The sequence below is a fragment of the Solanum pennellii genome, chromosome 7, assembly GCF_001406875.1.
Source record: "Solanum pennellii chromosome 7, SPENNV200".
NCBI lineage: Eukaryota > Viridiplantae > Streptophyta > Magnoliopsida > Solanales > Solanaceae > Solanum > Solanum pennellii.
The window spans coordinates 77,577,056-77,596,794 of record NC_028643.1 but is presented as its reverse complement, the minus strand read 5'-3'; the positions used below and the strand labels follow the sequence as shown (position 1 = coordinate 77,596,794).

Genomic DNA, 19,739 nt, shown 5'->3' with positions numbered 1-19,739 from the left:
TATGTAGGATTTAACTTTACTTTATTAAATTTCAAGTCTCAACACAAGATTATATACCTATGTAACCTAAGGAATTATAAACTCTAATTCCTAGAGGAATTATAAACTCTAATTCTAGCTAAGAAATTATAAACTCTAATACCTAGCTACCCAAGACAAAAACCCCAGGTTTAAGTTTTCTACCGTCCGTCAAGTTTCTCAAACTTGTTAGACGAATCCTACACATACACTTGATTGTAATTAGAACTCTTAATTACAATCTTACAATTTTTTCCTCACAAATTGGTAACACTCCCAAGTAACTCTCAAAACTCACTCAAACCTCTTGATCGTGTTTTGATCTTTTCTCTATGTGAGTGCGCATTTTTTTTGAAGCGAAACTATCGCCTTATTTATACATTTGGACTTGAATCGAAAACCTATTTCAACTAAAAATCCCACTTCATGTAGGACTCCTCTTTTGTGTGGAAAACCTAGTTCAACTCAAACTTGTCTTCACCTCATATTCAACTCCTTTTTCAACTAGAACATAGCTTTGTCGCATCAAGGAAACCTTGTCTATGTAGGACTCCTTCTCCTACGTGATTTTGTCCTTAAATAGACAACAAAACAGTCTGTCTTCTACGCAATTTTTTCCTTAATTAAATAAGAAAACATTATTGAACGCTAATTCCTTTTTCAACTTGGTTGCAAATTCCTTTATAAAAGGAATCTTTCTGTACTGGTTGCTTGTCGAAAAAGCAATACTTCCACAACTTTATATCTTCTAAATTGCGAGGTTGACATTCTCCTTATCCAAGTGGAATTCGGTTTGTAAGGACCACGTCGAACAACCTGTTTCTTTCTTTTGTTCCTGTATGTATTTGTCAATTATCAACAACCTGTTTCTTTCTTTTGTTCCTGTATGTATTTGTCAATTATCAAAATCTTTCTCATTCTAACAGCTTATATTACACATTTGTTAGCCCAAGAATAAGATTTCTTTACTTGTGTTCTGCAGTCTCCACACCCCTGCTATGAGGTCGAAAGTTTCTTTTAGTTCAATTTGGCTCGTGTACGCAGACCTTACCTACTTCGTGAAGGTAGAGAATCTGTTTCTGAAAGACCCACGGTGTTACCTATCACTTAATTGAGCCAGAGCAGATACAACATTGTCCACTATACTAATCATAGCCTGATTAATATAGACTTTTAGAGTAAGAACTTAAGTTACCCTTAACAAGATTCTTACAATGATTCACACAATTTTAAAACGTTTCTTTCACAAGTGAAACAAATCCTCAGTCTATACACAAACATTTAGTTTATTTATTTTTCATCACATACAACCAATACAAATCAATACACCCTTTTACTCTCAGCTACATTCACTGAGAACAAAGTAGGAAAATCATGAAACACAAAACCCAAAAAAATGAAAACAATCAAAACAAAACAAATAGAAACAAGTCAATCATCTCTTTATCAGAATCCCAACAGTATGGATGAACCAACAAGAGCTGCAGCAGAGCCAACAAAGCTCATAACGGTCGACGAAGCACCATTCTTCGGAGGAGATGATTCTTGAGAAGGAGCTGGTGTTTGGTTGGTCTCACCTGAGTCAGATGGTGGTGATGGTGCCTCCTCACCAGACGGGGCCGGAGACGGAGGAACTTCGTCTACTGATGGGGATGGAGGAGGAGAAGAAGCTGTTTGGTTGTTGTGACTTCTGTCAGCCATGACTACAAGATGCAACTTTTCATTCTTGACACAGTTGTCATGAACACCACTAATGAAGAAGTATGCACCAGAGTGGTTAAACTTAACCACACTCTGTCCATCACTGTACTTCTCTATGGGAGAAGCAGTGTTGCAATTGTCAAAATCTGCCTTGTTTACAAGAAGCACTGAGTCTTTATCAGCAGAGTAGCTAAAAGCTGCCAAGGCCAACAAAAGGTATTAGAATGAAGAATCAAACTTGTACATTGTCTAGAGTGAGGTGAATCCACGATCTAGAGTTAGTGAATTCTGAACGAATAAGAGAATATATCCTTAGTAGTTAGTACTATACAAGTTTAATCGAAACCAATATTTTTGACATGAACGATAGACGTATATATAAAGCAACTTTTAAAAGTACAGTGAGTTAACTTATTTTAGGTGCTTTTAAATCAAAATAGCTTTTAAGCAGTTTTGAAGTATTTGAGTAAAGTTAAAAAGTGCTTATAAACACTTATTTTAAAGCTAAAATAATAAAAACAAGCCAAAAGTCATAAGTTAGAAATCCTAACTTATGACTTTTGGCTAACTTGTGACTTTTGGCTTATAAGTCATAAGCCAAAAGCCAATCCAAACGGGCCTAACTCATAAGAGATCAATTTTGAAAATAGGACGATAATAAGAGGCACTCCTTAAATAAATATGTGATGTTTTCACAAATAGTCGATCAGATTTACTGTTTATTTTATGACTAATGTAAAGGTGAAAATTGAAATGAATATATAATAAAACTTACATAACGTGTCACCAATTTGAAATCTACTCCTTTCAGCCCATTGATTGTAATTATTAGCATTGGCATCCATAGGGACACTCCAATCTCCAGAGCCTCCAACTTTAAACTCATAACAATTGGCATTTTGTAACAACATCAAAATATTGAACAAGCCCAAAACATAAAAAACTTTTGTATTTGATCTTGAACTTGTTATTTGAGCCATTGGGGAAAAAAAAAAATAATATAAAGAAGACAAAGAATAAAATTAAATAAATGTTAGATGAAAATTGAAATAGAAAACTATATGGTTGATGAGAATGGAGAATGAAAATGTGGGATATTTGTAGGTGCAAATTTAGATGAACTTTACAAGCTGTGGCAGTGAAGCTTTTGTTTCTTTTAGTTATTCTTATTCACCTTTAGATTTCTTAACTACTATGACAAAGCATAAAGCCAAAGAGAGGAAGGAACTTGTTGTTTTTGAGTACTTTTTAGTTAACTTATTTTTGGAATTATTCTTTTCTTCAACATTATCAAGAATTTTCATGTCTTGTGTGTTTGAGTTGAGGAATCCTTTCGTTTTTTTTCTGTCTGTGTATTCGTATTGAGGTCCTGATTAATCTAGATTCATGCAATATAAAAGGAGAAACACAAGTTTTTTCATATTCAAGATTCAAATCCGAGACTTTCTGATTAAAAGTAAAGGGGTTTTTTTTCTTTCTAGTATTCATATTGAGGTTTCGATTAGTCTGAAACTCTAAATTAATATGCGTAAAGTCCATTTTTTTTTAAAAACACTCATTAGTAGGGGTTTTCAATTCGAATTCGACATTTCTGATTAAAAGTAAAGGAATTTTTTTTATTTTGTCTATTTGTATTGAGGTTTCGATTAATCTGAATTCATGACGTGTAAAATCCATTTAAAGAAAAATCACTTGTTTGCGAGATTTTTATATTTATGATTTAGATTCAAAATTTCTAATTAAAAATGAAGAAATTTTATTGATGAATCTACTAAAAATCACAGGTATCTTTTATCATACATGATATATTTTTACACAAAAAGTGGAAAAAGAAGGTGGAGTAAATAGGTAAACGGAGTATTTTTGTGATAAAATGTTGTGTTTGGTATTAAGAGTAACATTGAAGGTGAAATAGAGAAACTAATATTTTCAACAACGAAAAGGAAAATGTTAACTTAAGCTTTCACTTTACTAATCATTTTATTTAATCATACTTAGGAACAATTATTATTATGAATTTCGATTACAAAAGTTGAAAATGCCTATTCATAATTTTTTTCCTTTCAAACAATTGTCTCGAAGCCTTAGTATAAAATTGAATCGACTTTAAACTCGACTTTTTAAATCATTTGAATTCATCTGTGTAGTATCAATATACCAAAGTTAAATAATAAATTCTATTTGTATGAACTTACGAATTAAAATTTCATCAAAATTCTATTCAATTAAGCTCGATTAAAAAAATTGACACACTTTGTATTGTAATAATTACTTTAAAAATTTGTAATTACGTATATTAAGCTCAACTATTAATGTGTCAATTTAATAATTGACCCAAAAATCTTAATGATTTATGACCAAAAATACGGTTGACCATTTCTAAACTTACCAAGTCAAATGGAACAAAAAACATCAATATTTCCTACACACGCGCCGCCGTCAGCGCGTGAACAAATGTCCCAATAAACAAATAGCCTTCTGATTTTCCAGTGTTTTCTCGCTGGATCCCACGTCTTCCTCGTTAGCTCTGACTGTGAAAATGTCACCGCCAGAACACTCAAAACGGTAGAACACCATTCTTTACCAAAAAAAGAAAAAGAAAGTTTAGCTAAGTATTTGGCAATTAGGAAAAAGATCAAATTTTTATGTTGATTATGGTGTGTTTCTTGAATTTCTGTCAAATGGGTAGCTAGAAAAACAAGTTTTATGATCTGGGGTTGTCTCATTTTTTGTTTTTCTTGTTGAAAATCTGATCTGGGTTCTTGAGCTGCAGCTGTTGGGTTTCCAAGATTGTTTTTTTTTTGTTTGGTTTGAGGAGTTTTCAAGAATGTGGAGGGATCCTGGAGCTCCTACTGATTCTTTCTACCAGGTTCGCCCTGAATGTACAAATGTTCCAAAAACAAGATTTAGAATCAAGGTTAGTTTTTTTAGTTGTATTACATTTGTGTTTTTTGAATAGATTTTTGGTATGAGCTTGTATGAAGAAGTTGGGATTCTAACTTGTTTGGGATTGAGGCGTAGTTGTTGTTGTTGTATGTTAGAAGCTTTTGTAGGACAACTAGTAATGTGCATGAATGAGGTAATCTATTGTGTTATGTTGTGGGATGTATTGAGATGATTGAAAAGATCATGTGTTTTGTTGAGATGGAAGATGTTTATCTGTCAGACCTTATACTTGGGTTCTAGATGGGGATCATCAACTGCAATTAGCATCAGCCAAATCAAATGATCGATGGTTGCCAATGTCTCTCGTGGTAAAAAGAATGTAGAACCAAATATATATTGGAAGTAATAAAGACTTCACAGTAGAACATAAATGTTTTGCTTACAGTTTGCTCTTCAGAATTTGATAGTGGCATAAAGTCTTATTGTTTGAAACATTTTTCGGTTTGCATCCCCATTTTAGTAGTTGGGACTGGAACTTGGTCCAAGATTACCTGGTTTTAAGTTGGGGAAAGGGGAATGTTCACCTGAATTTCCTTTTACATGTTTCATAAGCTGTACTTGCAGATTAAACTACTCTTCCCGTCCCAAATAAGTGTCTTTGTTTGATAAGGCACAGTGTTTAAGAAAAAAGTGAGACTTTTGAATTTTGTAGTCTTAAATTAAAGATTTGTATAGTCCTTCAAATCATGTGGTTTTGAACTTGTAGTGTAGAATATTGGAATTGGAAAACTTGCTAATATAGAAAGAGACGCTCTTTTTGGGACAAAACCAAGCGGGAAGTAAGACACTCAAATTGGGATGGAGGGAGTATATGTTTCCTGTTCCATCAATCTGTACAAACAATCTTTTACTCTTAGACTCTTCTCACTCTTTAACCTGGCCAATCAGTATATTCAATTGGATGACATTTCCGGGTTTTAAACTTATGAGGCTGGCCGCTGTTGTGCAACATTTAATGAGTGAATCTGCATGATGATTAGCATTTATCATTTGATCCCCATTTGTTCCATAACGCGTGTGGCACATGTGGTGTGAACTAGTTTGCATTGTATCTTAAGTCGGAACTGTGGGTATTTAGTGTAGAGTATATATCAATCTTCAGTTGTGTCACATTAGTTGTCGGTAAGATGGATGAACATTTCAAAAGGTCCCCCTTTTATCATGAAAAGAACTGGATTTTTCGTTTATCTGCTTACCATCTCAAATAAGAATTCGAAAAGACTCTCTACATTGTCAATCATATAATGACGTTCAGAAGTAGTTCTCACATTTCTCTTGAATAAGTTGAACTCCTTACTAGATATCCACCATCTCCTGTATTTGTGTTGCCGGATATGTCTTATCTATTGATTTACTTATTCAGGCTGGGAAAACCTTAAGTGCAAGGAAATGGCGTGCTGCATTTACATCAGAAGGTTATCTTGATATTGGCAAAACACTGAGTCGAATTTATCGTGGGGTAAGTTTGACTTATTGATGTCAAAGTTTTTGAAGGATTACGACACTCTTTTCAGTTTTTGTGGTACTGATTCAATGAATATGCATTGCACAAATTCCTGAAAGGATGATTAGCATAGAAGTCTACTAACCATCAAATTTCTATGACATTATAGGGGATTCATCCATCAATTAGAGGTGAAGTTTGGGAATTTTTATTGGGTTGTTATGATCCAAAGAGCACATTTGAAGAACGAGAGCACATACGACAACGGAGGAGGTAATTTACATTCTTTATTGCTAAGTTGGAAAACATATATAGCACTTATTTTCCCATTTTACAACACTTAATAATTGCAAGTTCATCACTTGATTTCTATAGGTAGCATGGTATTTTATTTATACTGTTGAAGGTGACCTGAAAATCGTTTTCAGCTGAAAACGGCTCCATATAGGATCATCAGGTGACAGTATTAAAAAACCAGTAGCTCATCAAAATGGTTTAAATTCTGTACCTAGACTTTACCAAATTTGACAAATTCATTACAGTTAGGAGATTGTTATTCATCATAAGAATACACATTGCTACCTCATCACTACTAATGGCAAGAGAAATGTTTGGGAATGAGGCTTAGTTGATCATGGTTCATCGATATAATTTGGGTCAAATTATCTTCACATGTAAAATGAGGATAATTTACCGTTCCTGAGTATAAACTAACACTGATCCATAAGCAATTTCCATACCTTATTGTTGACCTGGATTTCTGTTGTGTACGCTCAGGGTCCAGTATGCTGTACTGAAAGAAGAATGTCATGCAATGTTTCCCATGATTGGAAGTGGTAGTTTTATTACTGCACCTGTAATTACTGAAAATGGTGACCCTATAGTAGATCCTATTACTCTCCAAGAGGCACAAGCAGCAAAAGAATTATATTCAGGTGGTCAACGAAACGGTAATCCTGGATGTGAAATGGTAAAGGAGCATGACAAAAGAATAATCCAGTGGAAACTCTCATTACACCAGATAGGTTGGTTATCTATATAGATTGCATGTACTTGCTCAAAAATCCAACAACTTGTTGTAATGTTTTCTTTATCTAAAAAGTGTTTACCTAGTACACCTATCAACATATTTGTGTTAGCAAATCAAGTACTCCCTCCATCTCGATTTACGTGACACTCTTTCCTTTTTACTCATTTCCGAAAAGAATGGCATGTTTCCGTTTTTGTAACAACCATTTCAATCTTCCTATTTTACGATTTATAGCCACAAATTTTCTATGACTTATTTCAAATGACAAGTTTCAAAAGTCTACCTTTTTCTCTTAAACTCCATGCCTAGTCAAACACCTTCACATAAATTGGGATGGAGGGAGATGTTTATTCCGTTCCCTTCAAAATCACTTGTTAGTACTCTTTCTCTTCAGGTTATTTATCTAGTAACTATTCAGTCTGGTTTACGTGTTTATGCTAGGACTTGATGTTGTTCGGACTGACAGGACACTTGTCTTTTATGAGAAACAGGAGAATCTATCCAAGCTTTGGGATATTCTGTCTGTTTATGCTTGGTTTGACAAAGATATCAATTACTGTCAAGGTGGGTTGTCATATTATCTTCTTGATATGAAATTGTGTACATTATAGCTTCTCTTTGATCCGATAACTGACCATTATGGTCCGGCCTTTCCTTGGATATCATGCATAGTGGGAGCTTTGTTCACCGTGCTGCCTTATTTTTTTTAGCTTTGACCGGATCAATATCGAGTTATCAGTGCATCGAATCAAAAGACTTACCAACTAATCAAAAGAGAAAGGGAAAAACAAAGGAACAAAAGAAACAACATTCCTTCCATTTTCTTTGTCAATGCATTAGAGTCTCCTTATGTTATTTTGTTTCTTTATTGAATATTAAGCTCTTGACAATGCTGAGCAGGAATGAGCGATCTCTGTTCTCCCATGATTATTCTTCTTGATGATGAAGCCGATGCATTTTGGTGCTTTGAACGCCTAATGAGGAGACTGGTATATATTAACATTTCTTTACTCATATACGAACTATTTCATCATTCGAATGTTGTAAATCATATTTTTGAAATGCCTTAGCTTCTCATATAATTCGATCAGCCATAGTTATTGTCAGCACTGTATTGTACTGCATGATTAGGACAATTCCGCCCCCCCTTTCCTTATCAAGAAAGAATGTTGTACTTCAATAGCAATATTTTCGATTTGCAGCTACAATTATTGGTGTTACTGTATGGGATTATGCTTTTTGCAGTTCTAGTGAACTAATATCAAGTGTTGTGTGAAATTTTAAAGAGAGGGAATTTCAGATGCACCGAGAGGTCTGTCGGAGTAGAAGCTCAGCTGAGTAATCTAGCTTCAGTAACACAAGTTATTGATCCTAAACTTCATCACCACTTAGGTATTTTATGATCTTTTCCCCTTTAATACATACATACCAAGTCCAGTAAACAAACAATTTAATCGTCTTATTTCTTCGTGAAATGAATATAATTTTGATCATTTCTCACAGAGACATTAGGTGGAGGTGATTACCTGTTTGCTATCCGTATGCTCATGGTTTTGTTCCGTCGAGAATTCTCTTTTGCTGATTCATTATATCTTTGGGAGGTACGACTTCTCTCCTGAATACTTACTTTTCTTAGTCTCTAAATGTTGAACTTCTCGGTCATTGCCTTGTTGCAACAGATGATGTGGGCGTTGGAATACGATCCCGACTTGTTTCTTATGTATGAAGACCCTGACTTAGCTGCTGCAAAATCTGAAGGATCTAAAGGAAGAGCAAAATCAACACGCCAGTGTGGGAAATTTGAGAGAGAAAATCTGAAAAATCGAAGCAAAGGTACTGAAGCTCCCCTCCCAATTTCCGTTTTCCTAGTAGCCAGTGTCCTTAAGGACAAGAGCACAAAGTTGCTTACAGAAGCTAAAGGACTAGACGACGTTGTTCAGGTTGGTTTCGGAAGTACATAAATTTAAACATCAATAGTCTTTTCAACGAAGAAAAATCTTTCGAATCTTATATTGTAATAATACATTTGAACTATTAACAGATACTGAATGACATGACTGGAAACCTGGACGCGAAGAAGGCTTGCACTAGTGCAATGAAACTTCACAAGAAATATCTCAAAAAGGTAATGTACATCTAACTCAGGTGCAACACCACAAGTACTACTCTCTCCGGTCCTAATAACTCGTTATTCCTTCTAAAATTCGTTACAATAATACTTGTCGTTTTAGAAAATCAAAATGATATCCTTGCTGCTCAAATAAGTTGTGAATTTCACTTACTAATGATGATTGCTTATAACAGGCAGCCAATGCCAACAGGTAACAAAACACAAAAGCCAAAGAAAGCGCGCTACGCAATTCATAAGCCATGAAGGTAATGTAAAATGAAGCTTGTGATGGTACTTCCCCTGTTCAACGTTGCAAGAGTACTGCTACACGGTAATAATCCTATCGCGATTTTCAATATTTAATTCAGTTTTTTTTGGTTATGTTGAGGAAGAGTTACTGTTTTCGAATACATTACTATGGCTTGATTTACTGAAGCCAATGTAAATTTCCATTTTCAATCCCCCAGCTCCAATTTGGGAGTCTTTTTGTATACCAAGACACAACACATTTTTTTTTCTAGTTTTAAATAAAAAACTAATATTTTTCATATTTGGAAAACATTTCCTTAGTACCAAACACACCTTTAAGAACGACCATTTATTCAAACATATACGCAATAAGAGGAGTTACTCAGATGGTAAACAAGTTTTACACGCGATGGTGTGTTTACTTACATACGTACTGATTAGAAGTAGCATTCAGTGGGCTCGATGTTGCAGGCGCGGGGGAGGGACCGAGCTCTCTGTGACATGAGCTCGGGCTCCCGCGTCACCATCGTTTTAAGTGCCAAGCAGCGGCAGTGAGTGTCAATGTTCCTCAATTCTTGGCAGCATTGTTGGAGATGTTCCTGTTGATTGCGTATCTCATCGTCGTCTTCCGTCACCATGCTTAGCTCGTTTCTTGAAAGGAGCATCCTGCAATATTCAGTGACGTACGCAGAATTTTTTATATATATTACATTCAGTGACGTCTTATGATGGTTAAATTATTTGATGTTCAATGTCAAATTAGAATATAGAAACTACCTAAAACGAATTTAGTAGTATAATCTAAAATAATTAAGGATTTAAAATATTTAGAAGATATATAAAAAAATAAATTTGACTTTCTAAATATACAGTAATAATTGTGTCACATAAAGTAAAACGCAATAAATTTTTTACCACATGTCCTCAAAGGACGGGCATTATTTATGACTTACTCATCGTTCACAATTAATTGTCATGTTCTTTTTTTTTAGAGTTAAACTATAAGAATTTTAATCAACATTTTATGAGTATATTTTCATGATATTATAATGTATAATATTTTTCGTATAATTTTTTAGTATATAATTTTTTTTAAAAAAATGAAATTAATGTAATCTAATTTAATTTAAAAATTAATCAAACTAACTTTTGAAAAACGCAATATGACAAATAAAATTGGAACAAAAGGAGTATTTTATGGCTCAAATTTATAGTTACATACTAAAATTGTATTATTCTTCAATTAGTATACTCATACTGATTTTATATATATATATATATATATATATATATATATATATATATAATGTAACAATCTTTTTTTAAACCTGCAGTGGTTGAGCCTATGCGTGTGGATCTGCTCTTGGCAGCTCCGTGATCCTTGGTTTTCGATATCGTCCTCCGTCACGGAGTCCGTGACGGTGAACATGTTGGCAGTTGTAACTGCCAACCAGAAGAACAAAAGAAGAGCAGCAAGTGAAATTTTCCCCATGGCAAAAGAGTGAGTGATGTGTTTATTTATTTATTTGTGAATTGTGATCGATGAATTATTAGTCAATTTTATGTGGGTATAAATAGCAGATTTGGATGGTTTGCATGACAAGTACGTGTTCAATTGCTAAAAATGCAAATCTGATATATTTTCATGCTTCTCCACGTTTTCAAATACATACAAATAATATTACTGATCGAGAAAAACACTATAATATAAATTGTTTGGATGCGAAATGAAAAATATTTTTTTATTTGACTAATTAAATTTAGATATATCTTTGATCTGTCAGATGAGATAGTAAGTGGTCTAGAAGCATGCAACTCTAAATAAAAAGTAATTTGACGAGATTATAGAATAATTTAGAAGTGTATTTCACTCATATTGCAGAATTGTATTTGTATTTAAATTTTATTAGTCAGACTTTCTCAAATTTTCTCTATATAAGAACTCATTTCACTCATATTGAAAAATCGAGTATGTAATTTATTAGAGATTATAACAAAGAGATTATAAATAATTAACTTGATTAGTTTACACGTAATAGTTAATTAAGTTGATATGATAGTTAGTTAGGATATTGAGAAGATTTTAGAATATGGTTTTCTTGTGAATAAGTCACTTAGTACATGTATATATATGTACAGAGTAATACAATGTAAAGTGAGTGATTGAAATGAAATTCAGATTCATTCTTCTTCTATAATTCAATTCTGATTGAGTAATTGGATTCAGTTTTTATCATAAATTCAGTTAATTAAATAAAAGTGATTTTAATTTTAACACAATCAATAATTCAACGCCAAATTTTCAATACTCTCTCATAATAAGAATATAACTCCGTGCAAATTGATACCCCTTAAACATAAGAATTTCACGTTATAGTTTTTTTCGTGGCGTGTTGATAGTTGTGCCTTGCTCTGATATCATGTTTATCATATTTGAAAAAAAGATTATCTTTGTTTAAAAAAAAAATTGATTTAATTTAATTAGGCACGAAATTTAATAAAAGAAAGAAGATTTTTTTAATCTTGTGGTCCTAAATTAAAGTAATGTCAAATGTACCAAAATGTTATTTAATCTTGTGGTCTTAAACATGTCACATGAAATACTGAAATTAAAATGTTACAAAAAAAAGGTCATTCTTTTTGAAACTGAAACAAAACAAAAGGAGACCATTATTTTTAAAACGGATCAAAAAATAAAGAAGATCATTCTTTTTAAAACGGAGGGAGTATATTCTTATTCACTTAATTACTAGTATATATTAATTAAAATGTTCACACGCATCAAGACCGTATAAAATTAAGGAAAAAAAAATATACCCCAAACTATCAAAAATAGTATGTAGTTATTATCAGTTATATTTTTGGGACATTAGTGCCCCGCAGTCCAAAAATTAGAGCATATTACCCTTTATATTAAGGGACATACACGGGTCATAATCTTATACACCAATCCAACATTTATTAAATTTTAAATCGACAAATAAAATTTTATCACGTGTCAGTATTTAGTCTGCATACCACCATTTATGATGATTCGAGGACATATTTATCCTTTTTCCCCGTAACTAATTAACGGGATCATATAGAACCCTAAATTTTGTTCATACAAAATGACTCCAACACTTGAAAAAAACTTCCCATACAATAAAACCATAGACGAAGTTCACAAATTAACTCTGCCTTACCAAACATACACACGATAGTGTGTTTTTATTATAGCACTTTTAACGTAATTTTTATACTGATCGAGCTTCTAAATTTATTAATTAGAAGCTACAACGAGTGGGTTGAAGGTTACACATATGGGGAACGTAACGAGCTTTTCCGAACAAGCGTATCGACTCTTCGCATTGGCCGCCACCACAATCCTGCATCACCATTTTCTTAAGTGCTGGGCATCGACATTGAGTGTCCATGTTCTTCAATTCTTGGCAACATTGTTGAAGATGTTCTTGAGTTTGGTTGATCACATGATCGTCATCTGTCACCATGCTTAGGTTGTCGTTATAGTATTGGCGACTACTTGAAACGTACATCCTGTAATCATACAGTAGCGTATGCAGAATTTTATGTTAGTGTCGCACTTATTAATTGGTGATGTTTATTATGTCTAGGCGTTACGATATGAGTGATAGTACTTGTCCTCCATTTTATTTTACTCCTTATGTTTCTTTTTAGTTTTTATAGTTTCTTTCTTGAAAGTCAAAATGATATGGATTTTCATTATGTTGATAAAAATAATAATTAAATTGTTATATTTTTAGTATGGTTTTTGAATATATAAGATTTTATTTTAAAATATTAAATTAATATGATCTAATTTGATTTTGAGAATTAATTAAAATTGAATATCAAAATGACAACTAAAAGAAAGTAATTTATGGCGACACAAATAGAGTCTGGAATCAAAAGGAAAAGAAAATTAGCCAAAAGTTTGAAAAGGACCACATTTAGACGGTCTAACAAATTCCGTGTAAATTAGAAGGAAAATGAGCAAGTTGTGTAGTTCTATGCACCTTGTAAGGCGCACGATTGTCAGCGTCTTGCTCATTTTTTAAAAAATTAACTAAAAAGCAAAAAAATTAAACATAAACTTAAAAAAAAACAAAAAAAAAAAAAGAAAAAAAAGGAAAGAGGCACTTGCGCGCCTTGCTCATTTTCCCCCGACGTTTGTTAGAGGAGATTCACCGGGAACTCCACACACGCGTTCCGGGGGTTTTCAAGCCGAGCGCCTCACAGAAATACTGGAGGAGAGACACGGGGGAAAGGATGGGGGAAATCATTTCGCCCTTTTTTTTATTTAATTACACATCGTAAACCTATACAACAAGAATTATCGCACCCTCCATAACGGAAGTACGTAGAAACCTTGATCTGTTTACTTCCTCCTTTAATAAGATGCTAACCAAACTGCGTAACCAAAGCGACTCCTTGTTGGTGGTTGATAGGTGTTGGTCCGATTCACCTATGTCAGTTATCGTCTAAATGTTTCTCGGTTCTCCACTCAATTTTGTTACCTTTGACTAATTTTCTTGTCCTTTGGGTCCAGACTCCAAAAATATGTCACTTATTTTAAAAGTATAAGTTTCAAAAATTATTTTTTTTCTTAAATTTTGTATCTAGTTAAATTAACTTATATAAAATAAAATTAAGGAAATATATAATTTTTTTAAATTAAAACAACTTCTCCTAAATGGGGGTGTCTTTTTACCTGCAGTGGTTGAGCCTATGACTCTGCATTTGCTCTTGACAGCTTTGTGGATTTTCAATATCGTTCTCCGTCACAGCTACCGTGACGGAGAACCTGTTGGCATTTGCAAATGCCAACAAGCACAACAAAAGAGCAGCAACAAGTGAAATCTTCCCCATGACAACAATAATAAGATATGTTTAAATTTTTTATTAATTTTTTGCAAGTGCTTGTGATGGTGAAGTAGTCGATTTTAAAGGTCTATTTATAGCTGATTAAATGGTTTGCATGTTAAATACGTGTTGCATCACTGCAAATTATATGTAGATGAAAAAAAATAAAAGTTATCATTACAAGATAAAGTATTAAACGTGGCTGCTTTTAGCCTTTTACCTTCCGTGTGTCAATTTTAACATGCAAATGCTGCCGAAAAAGTTCTTTGTTTGTGTTAAAGAATTCCTACGTCGGAAAAGGGACAGGAGTTCGGTCTCGTTATATGAATTTGAACAAAAAAAATTTCATATGTTAGTATTTTTCGATGTTGGGCCCTCATATTATAATGTTCACGCTTTAGTTACGAGGTCTGAGTGTGTGTGGGAGTGTTAAGAAATTATAGTGTCCAAGCTTTAACAAGGATTTAACGATTTACCGATGTTGAGCTCCAATATTATAGTGTTCACGTTCCAGTTAACGAGGCCTGAATGTGTGGGGGAGTGTTAAGAAATTATAATGTTCACGCTAGAGTTAACAAGGTTTCGGTGTGCGGGAGAGTGTTAAAAAATTATAGTGTTCGCGCTTCAATTAACGAGGTCTGAACGTGCGAGCAAATATAATGAAGTCCTACATTAGAAAAGGGATGGGAATTTGATCATTTTATATAGATTTGGACAGTCATCCCCCCTTATAAGCTAATTTTTGAGTTAAATTAGGCCTAAAATCTATTTTTAGCGTCAAATTCGCATTGAGACTAAAATTAATTAACAAGCATATAAAACAAGTCTCAAGTCTCTTTCATTTCCCATAAGATAAAACCAAATTAACCCTTGCTTATTTGCCATACATACACACGATGGTGTGTTCATTATTATAGTACTTTCAACGTAATTTTTTATACTGATCGAGCTTCTATATCAATTAGAAGCTACATTGAGCGGGTTGAATGTTACACATACGCGGAATGTAACGAGCTTTCCCTAACATACGTTGCGCCTCTTCGCCTTGTCTACCGCAATCCTGCATCACCATTTTCTTAAGCGCCGGGCATCGGCATTGAGTGTCCATGTTCCTCAATTCTTGGCAACATTGTTGGAGATGTTCTTGGGTTTGGTTGATCTCATGATCGTCATCTGTTACCATGCTCAACTCGTCGTTAAAGTATTGGTGGCTTCTTGAAATATACATCCTGAAATCAGTAACGTATTCAGAATTTTATGTTAGTATGTGAAAGTTTGACTTATTGTTATGAATGGACTTTTAAAAGATATTGAGTCGATATTACTAAGTTATATGTTTGTGTGAAGGCATTAGTTAGTGTGTTATAATTTTATATTTGTTTTATGTGTCATTGGTTTTTTTTGTAAAACACTATTGTGGTATAAGGATAGTATTTGCTCAATTTCACTTTATTTGATATGATCAGAAGTATTAAGAGTCAAATTGATTAATTTTTAATATAAATTTAATGTATTGATATTTTAATTTTCTTAAAATAGAAAATTATTTTTCAAAAAAACACTTTAATTTCTTTATAAGATTATTTTTTTAAAACTTTACGTATAATTAAGTAATTTTTACCTGCAGTGATTGAGTCTCTGACTCTGAATCTGCTCTTGACAGCTTTGTGGATTGTCATTATCATTCTCCGTCACAGCCACTGTAACGGAGAACGTGTTAGCATTTGCGAATGCTAACAAGCACAATAAAAGAGCAGCAACAAGTGAAATATTCCCCATGGCTAATTATTTTTGGTAATTAATTGCAATTTGCAAGTGTTTGTGATGGTGAAATTAGTGGATTTTAAAGTTGTATTTATAGCTGATTGGATGATTTGCATGTTAAGTACGTGTTGAGTGAAAGGCTAATTAGGTAGATGAGAAAAAATTAATTAATGTTAATCATCAAAAGAGAAAGTATTTAAACGTGGCAATTTTAACATGCAAATGATGCCGAAAAAGCTCTTTGTTCAGATTCGGAATTAATAGGGGTGGAGTTACAATATTAGGTACGCGTTCAGATAAATTTAATAATTTATATTAGTGAATATGTATCAATATTCAATTGCAAATGTATAATAATAATAATAATAATAATATAATAATAATAATGATAATAAGTAGTTCTATGTTTAATGCAAGTTTAGAAATTTATAATCTACATTCAGATTTGTATCGAAAATAATCTGAATCGAAAAGTTTCATATTAATAAAAATACCTAAAAGTAGTTATTCCACCTTCGTTTAGCAATGCTTTTGCAAATTGATTTTTATTTTTATTTTTGTAATATAAATTGAAGACGCAACTGAAAACAAGTTGATATTTCTTACTTGGGCAATATATTAATAAAAATACTGTATTATTGTTTAATAGGATATATATTACTATATACTATTGTTTATTACTAATAGTGAAATTAGTGATGGATAAAATTTCATAAGCTAAATAGTAAAAATCTCATGCTAATCCTTTTAGCTACGGATTAGTGATAAATTATAAGAAAATTCAATTAGCTAATGAAGAGATATATAACTACTAATTAGCTGGGAATTACCGATAAATTTCATAGCTAATTCCGTGTTTTTGAGTAATGGTAGTTAGTATAATCAAACTCTAAAGCCTATCATCCATCTTTTGATTTTCTTTTAAAAATTGAGTCAACACAAATTAACCAGCTATATCTCATCACCCAAAGTTTTTCATTAATAAACATGAAAAAGATACTTTTCATTTGATCATATAAATTTAAAGAGATGTAAACAAAGACATGATCATACAACATTTTCTTTTTCTTTCTTTCTTCATTTTGCTGTCATAACTTGATTACATTACTCTTCAACATCAAAGCTCAGTGCAATAATATATATAGAAATATGACCATTTTAAAAATGTGTCACGTAAAATGGGACAGAACTCAGAATGATAGTAGTTACAAGCTAGTGTACCGCAAAGTATTAAAGAAAGAGATTAAGTCATATATATCATCAGGTTGAATGATACGATCAGTGTAACCTATCCGTCAAAAGAAAGAAAGTTAAGAGAGCAAGCAAAACTGCTGGAAAAACACCAAATTTGGATTTGAATGCTGCAGTGTTTTTAGGAAACTCTGGTGGAAGCGCGCATTCTTCACCATTGAAGAATATCTTAGAAGGGAATCCATCGCCACCATCGACGTTAATATGTGGTGTATTCTTCTTCAAAAATGAAATAATTGATTGTTGTTTTCCAGGTACTCTTGGATCCTTATTAGGATTAGTCCCATTAACCTCTCCAACCAAGAATTTCAAACCAGGTAAACCTTGCATAAATATAGTGTTACTCTTTTCTTTAGGTAACCTTGTACCGTTAAACGAGTACACGTTTTCATAGCCATTAGCTACATCTTTCTTCATTTGGATAGAGGAAAACCAGTTTTCAAACGCGTCATTTCCCCAGTTAAAGAGCGTTATACGCGCAGTCCATCCTGTTTTATAGTTACTATCCACATGCCAATTGATGCTCACTCCACAATTATCAGGACAAGGTAGTTTCTTAGGCATAGGGCCAAGATGTTTGATATTACTCCAAGCTTTCGCCATTAAGTCCCTATTTTCAAAAGGGACGAGTAGCGCTTCTGGAGGGAGAAGTAGTGGCTTTTTGTTCGCGTCACATTTAGACGTCGCTTCACAGCCACAAGCGCAAGTGTTGCAGGGGATAACGGATGCAGCATAATAAGCCGAGAAAGAAACACAACATTTGGCTGCTTTGGGCTTAGGACGCGTAATGTTACAAGTAATTTGCCAACTAGCAACAGCAGTAGCAATTCCGATTCCTTTAGGATCCGGGAATACTGATGGATCAATTCTGACTGGCGGTCCACATGAATAAGACGGGTTAATTGTGCCCATGATTTTCCAGTTTTGAGGTGGATTTAACGCGGTTCTGTTTAAATCAGGGGGAAGTTTGAAAACTTCCATCTGAAAAATCGACCTTGCTTCTGTTTCGTTCATTATAGGTGACAAAAGAGTTCCGTTTCTACAACAATAAGGCAACTTCCCAAATTTGTCATCGTTTGCTTTCTCCTTAGGTAAATCGGAAATGATTGGTTTCTTTTGGCAATTTATCACAGTAGTGAAATCGAAATCCTTGTAATATTGTCCTTGTGGTCCGTAAATACATTCAGAAGGATCAATTTTGTGAGTATGCGCGCCTTTAATTGTGTTAATGAACTCGTTCCTCATCCACTCCCACGTTAAGTTCCAATGATCAAGACGACCCAAAGGATTCAGATTGTCGAGTGTGACTTGAGCCTGATACCTATTCGTGAATGCTGATAGAACATCGTACGTTATGGAAAGATCTCCATAACGACGAGGCATGAACTTGGTAACCACCTTCTTAGGCTTGAATTTAAGATCCCTCTTGCAACAAACATGCATGTAACTTTCTGCAATAAACATCGAAATACCAAATTGAATAATACATTCGTTAATTTGATGTAAACACTCGGTGCAGATAAGTATACACGACATACGTACTATAGCGCTTAGGAGCAGGGCATTTGTATCCTTCATTGACGAGCTTGATTGTTGAAGGCATTGGATTTGTTTTCTCTCTAAGACCAAATTGCGTCCCCTTAATATTGATTCGAGCTGACATCTGAGTAAAATCACCGGCGGTATCAATCGCCGTTTTCAAATCGGATTGTGGATACCCAGCCAATGTAGTACCATTTTTACCCACCCGTACCGGAAATCCATCGCCGTCAATTGCAACTGCACCTTCCGCCGATACTAAAAGCTCGTTATGCTGAAATCCGACGAAAACTTGCCATGATTTCAGCTCAAAAGTTCCGGCATTCAACACCGTTAACATCGACTTGAATGACCATCCCTGTGCAGATACATTCTTCACTAATGGATATATCTTTTCTCGTCCATCGAAATTATAGGTGATGAAGATTCCATCGCAAGTCTCTTGCTCCGGTGGCGGTGCTGCTACCGGTTTTTCCTCTCCTCCGTAATCCTGCCCGTTACAGGTTTGACAACTGCACGCAACCAAAACTAGTACGACCCAAGAGATATTCCTCCATGGAATTTGCATTCCTTTAATTATGGAGGAATATATCTGGGCTTTTGTTTTTAAATGATTTTGTTTGCGATCACATTCACGGGAATGATGAAAGCAGAAGAGACCGGTGATCGATGATCACCAGCTAATGCCGTTGTGTGAAATGACACAACGGCGTGGGGTGGTCAAGGGGGAAAAATGGACGAAAATGGAGAGAAGAGAAACAGAGATAATAATAAAGAGAAGATTGTAAGACTTTTTCAACATTCCTCTCTTCCTCTAATTTTAG

At 33.7% G+C, this 19,739-nt stretch overlaps 6 protein-coding genes across 7 annotated transcripts; 1 reads left to right on the top strand and 5 right to left on the bottom strand.

Annotated features, from left to right (window-relative positions):
* Positions 1-1,268: 1,268 nt before the first annotated feature.
* On the bottom strand, positions 1,269-2,795 carry LOC107024277 (early nodulin-like protein 3). Its single transcript, XM_015225227.2, has 2 exons — positions 2,495-2,795; positions 1,269-1,916 (listed from the first exon to the last, which is right to left on the bottom strand). The coding sequence occupies exons 1-2, from the start codon at positions 2,697-2,699 to the stop codon at positions 1,465-1,467; spliced, it is 657 nt and encodes a 218-aa protein (XP_015080713.1). The 5' UTR covers positions 2,700-2,795; the 3' UTR covers positions 1,269-1,464.
* Positions 2,796-4,105: 1,310 nt separating this feature from the next.
* LOC107024241 (TBC1 domain family member 15-like) lies at positions 4,106-11,098 on the top strand. Of its 2 annotated transcripts, none has more exons than XM_027918743.1 (12): positions 4,106-4,636; positions 6,029-6,124; positions 6,279-6,382; positions 6,887-7,134; positions 7,581-7,703; positions 8,040-8,128; positions 8,426-8,531; positions 8,643-8,740; positions 8,819-9,079; positions 9,181-9,264; positions 9,444-9,580; positions 10,833-11,098. In XM_027918743.1, the coding sequence occupies exons 1-11, from the start codon at positions 4,547-4,549 to the stop codon at positions 9,462-9,464; spliced, it is 1,320 nt and encodes a 439-aa protein (XP_027774544.1). In that variant the 5' UTR covers positions 4,106-4,546; the 3' UTR covers positions 9,465-9,580; positions 10,833-11,098. The 2 variants fall into 2 exon arrangements, with proteins under 2 accessions (XP_027774544.1, XP_015080669.1); XM_015225183.2 differs by having other exon boundaries at positions 9,444-10,181.
* On the bottom strand, positions 9,833-11,010 carry LOC107024242 (2S sulfur-rich seed storage protein 2-like). Its single transcript, XM_015225184.2, has 2 exons — positions 10,827-11,010; positions 9,833-10,164 (listed from the first exon to the last, which is right to left on the bottom strand). Exons 1-2 carry the CDS (start codon positions 10,988-10,990, stop codon positions 9,936-9,938), a joined length of 393 nt encoding a protein of 130 aa, XP_015080670.1. The 5' UTR covers positions 10,991-11,010; the 3' UTR covers positions 9,833-9,935.
* A 1,523-nt stretch (positions 11,099-12,621) lies between the features above and the next one.
* On the bottom strand, positions 12,622-14,415 carry LOC107025582 (2S sulfur-rich seed storage protein 1-like). The gene is made up of 2 exons (XM_015226357.2): positions 14,210-14,415; positions 12,622-13,035 (listed from the first exon to the last, which is right to left on the bottom strand). The coding sequence occupies exons 1-2, from the start codon at positions 14,365-14,367 to the stop codon at positions 12,765-12,767; spliced, it is 429 nt and encodes a 142-aa protein (XP_015081843.1). The 5' UTR covers positions 14,368-14,415; the 3' UTR covers positions 12,622-12,764.
* A 762-nt stretch (positions 14,416-15,177) lies between these two features.
* Positions 15,178-16,204, bottom strand: LOC107025575 (2S sulfur-rich seed storage protein 1-like). Its single transcript, XM_015226352.1, has 2 exons — positions 15,983-16,204; positions 15,178-15,590 (listed from the first exon to the last, which is right to left on the bottom strand). The coding sequence occupies exons 1-2, from the start codon at positions 16,138-16,140 to the stop codon at positions 15,323-15,325; spliced, it is 426 nt and encodes a 141-aa protein (XP_015081838.1). The 5' UTR covers positions 16,141-16,204; the 3' UTR covers positions 15,178-15,322.
* A 905-nt stretch (positions 16,205-17,109) lies between these two features.
* Positions 17,110-19,678, bottom strand: LOC107024652 (COBRA-like protein 10). The gene is made up of 2 exons (XM_015225646.2): positions 18,919-19,678; positions 17,110-18,827 (listed from the first exon to the last, which is right to left on the bottom strand). Exons 1-2 carry the CDS (start codon positions 19,481-19,483, stop codon positions 17,404-17,406), a joined length of 1,989 nt encoding a protein of 662 aa, XP_015081132.1. The 5' UTR covers positions 19,484-19,678; the 3' UTR covers positions 17,110-17,403.
* Positions 19,679-19,739: the final 61 nt, after the last annotated feature.

Coding starts and splice junctions, on each gene's coding strand:
- LOC107024242 (XM_015225184.2), bottom strand. CDS start 10,990: ATGGGGAAAATTTCACTTGCTGCTCTTCTTTTGTTCTTCTGGTTGGCA. Junction 10,165..10,826: donor CATAGGCTCAACCACTGCAG/GTTTAAAAAAAG, acceptor TGAATATTGCAG/GATGCTCCTTTCAAGAAACG.
- LOC107025575 (XM_015226352.1), bottom strand. CDS start 16,140: ATGGGGAATATTTCACTTGTTGCTGCTCTTTTATTGTGCTTGTTAGCA. Junction 15,591..15,982: donor CAGAGACTCAATCACTGCAG/GTAAAAATTACT, acceptor TACTGATTTCAG/GATGTATATTTCAAGAAGCC.
- LOC107024277 (XM_015225227.2), bottom strand. CDS start 2,699: ATGGCTCAAATAACAAGTTCAAGATCAAATACAAAAGTTTTTTATGTT. Junction 1,917..2,494: donor TCAAATTGGTGACACGTTAT/GTAAGTTTTATT, acceptor TGGCCTTGGCAG/CTTTTAGCTACTCTGCTGAT.
- LOC107024241 (XM_027918743.1), top strand. CDS start 4,547: ATGTGGAGGGATCCTGGAGCTCCTACTGATTCTTTCTACCAGGTTCGC. Junction 6,125..6,278: donor TGAGTCGAATTTATCGTGGG/GTAAGTTTGACT, acceptor ATGACATTATAG/GGGATTCATCCATCAATTAG. Junction 8,741..8,818: donor ATTCATTATATCTTTGGGAG/GTACGACTTCTC, acceptor TTGTTGCAACAG/ATGATGTGGGCGTTGGAATA.
- LOC107025582 (XM_015226357.2), bottom strand. CDS start 14,367: ATGGGGAAGATTTCACTTGTTGCTGCTCTTTTGTTGTGCTTGTTGGCA. Junction 13,036..14,209: donor CATAGGCTCAACCACTGCAG/GTAAAAAGACAC, acceptor GTATGATTACAG/GATGTACGTTTCAAGTAGTC.
- LOC107024652 (XM_015225646.2), bottom strand. CDS start 19,483: ATGCAAATTCCATGGAGGAATATCTCTTGGGTCGTACTAGTTTTGGTT. Junction 18,828..18,918: donor CCCTGCTCCTAAGCGCTATA/GTACGTATGTCG, acceptor TGTTTATTGCAG/AAAGTTACATGCATGTTTGT.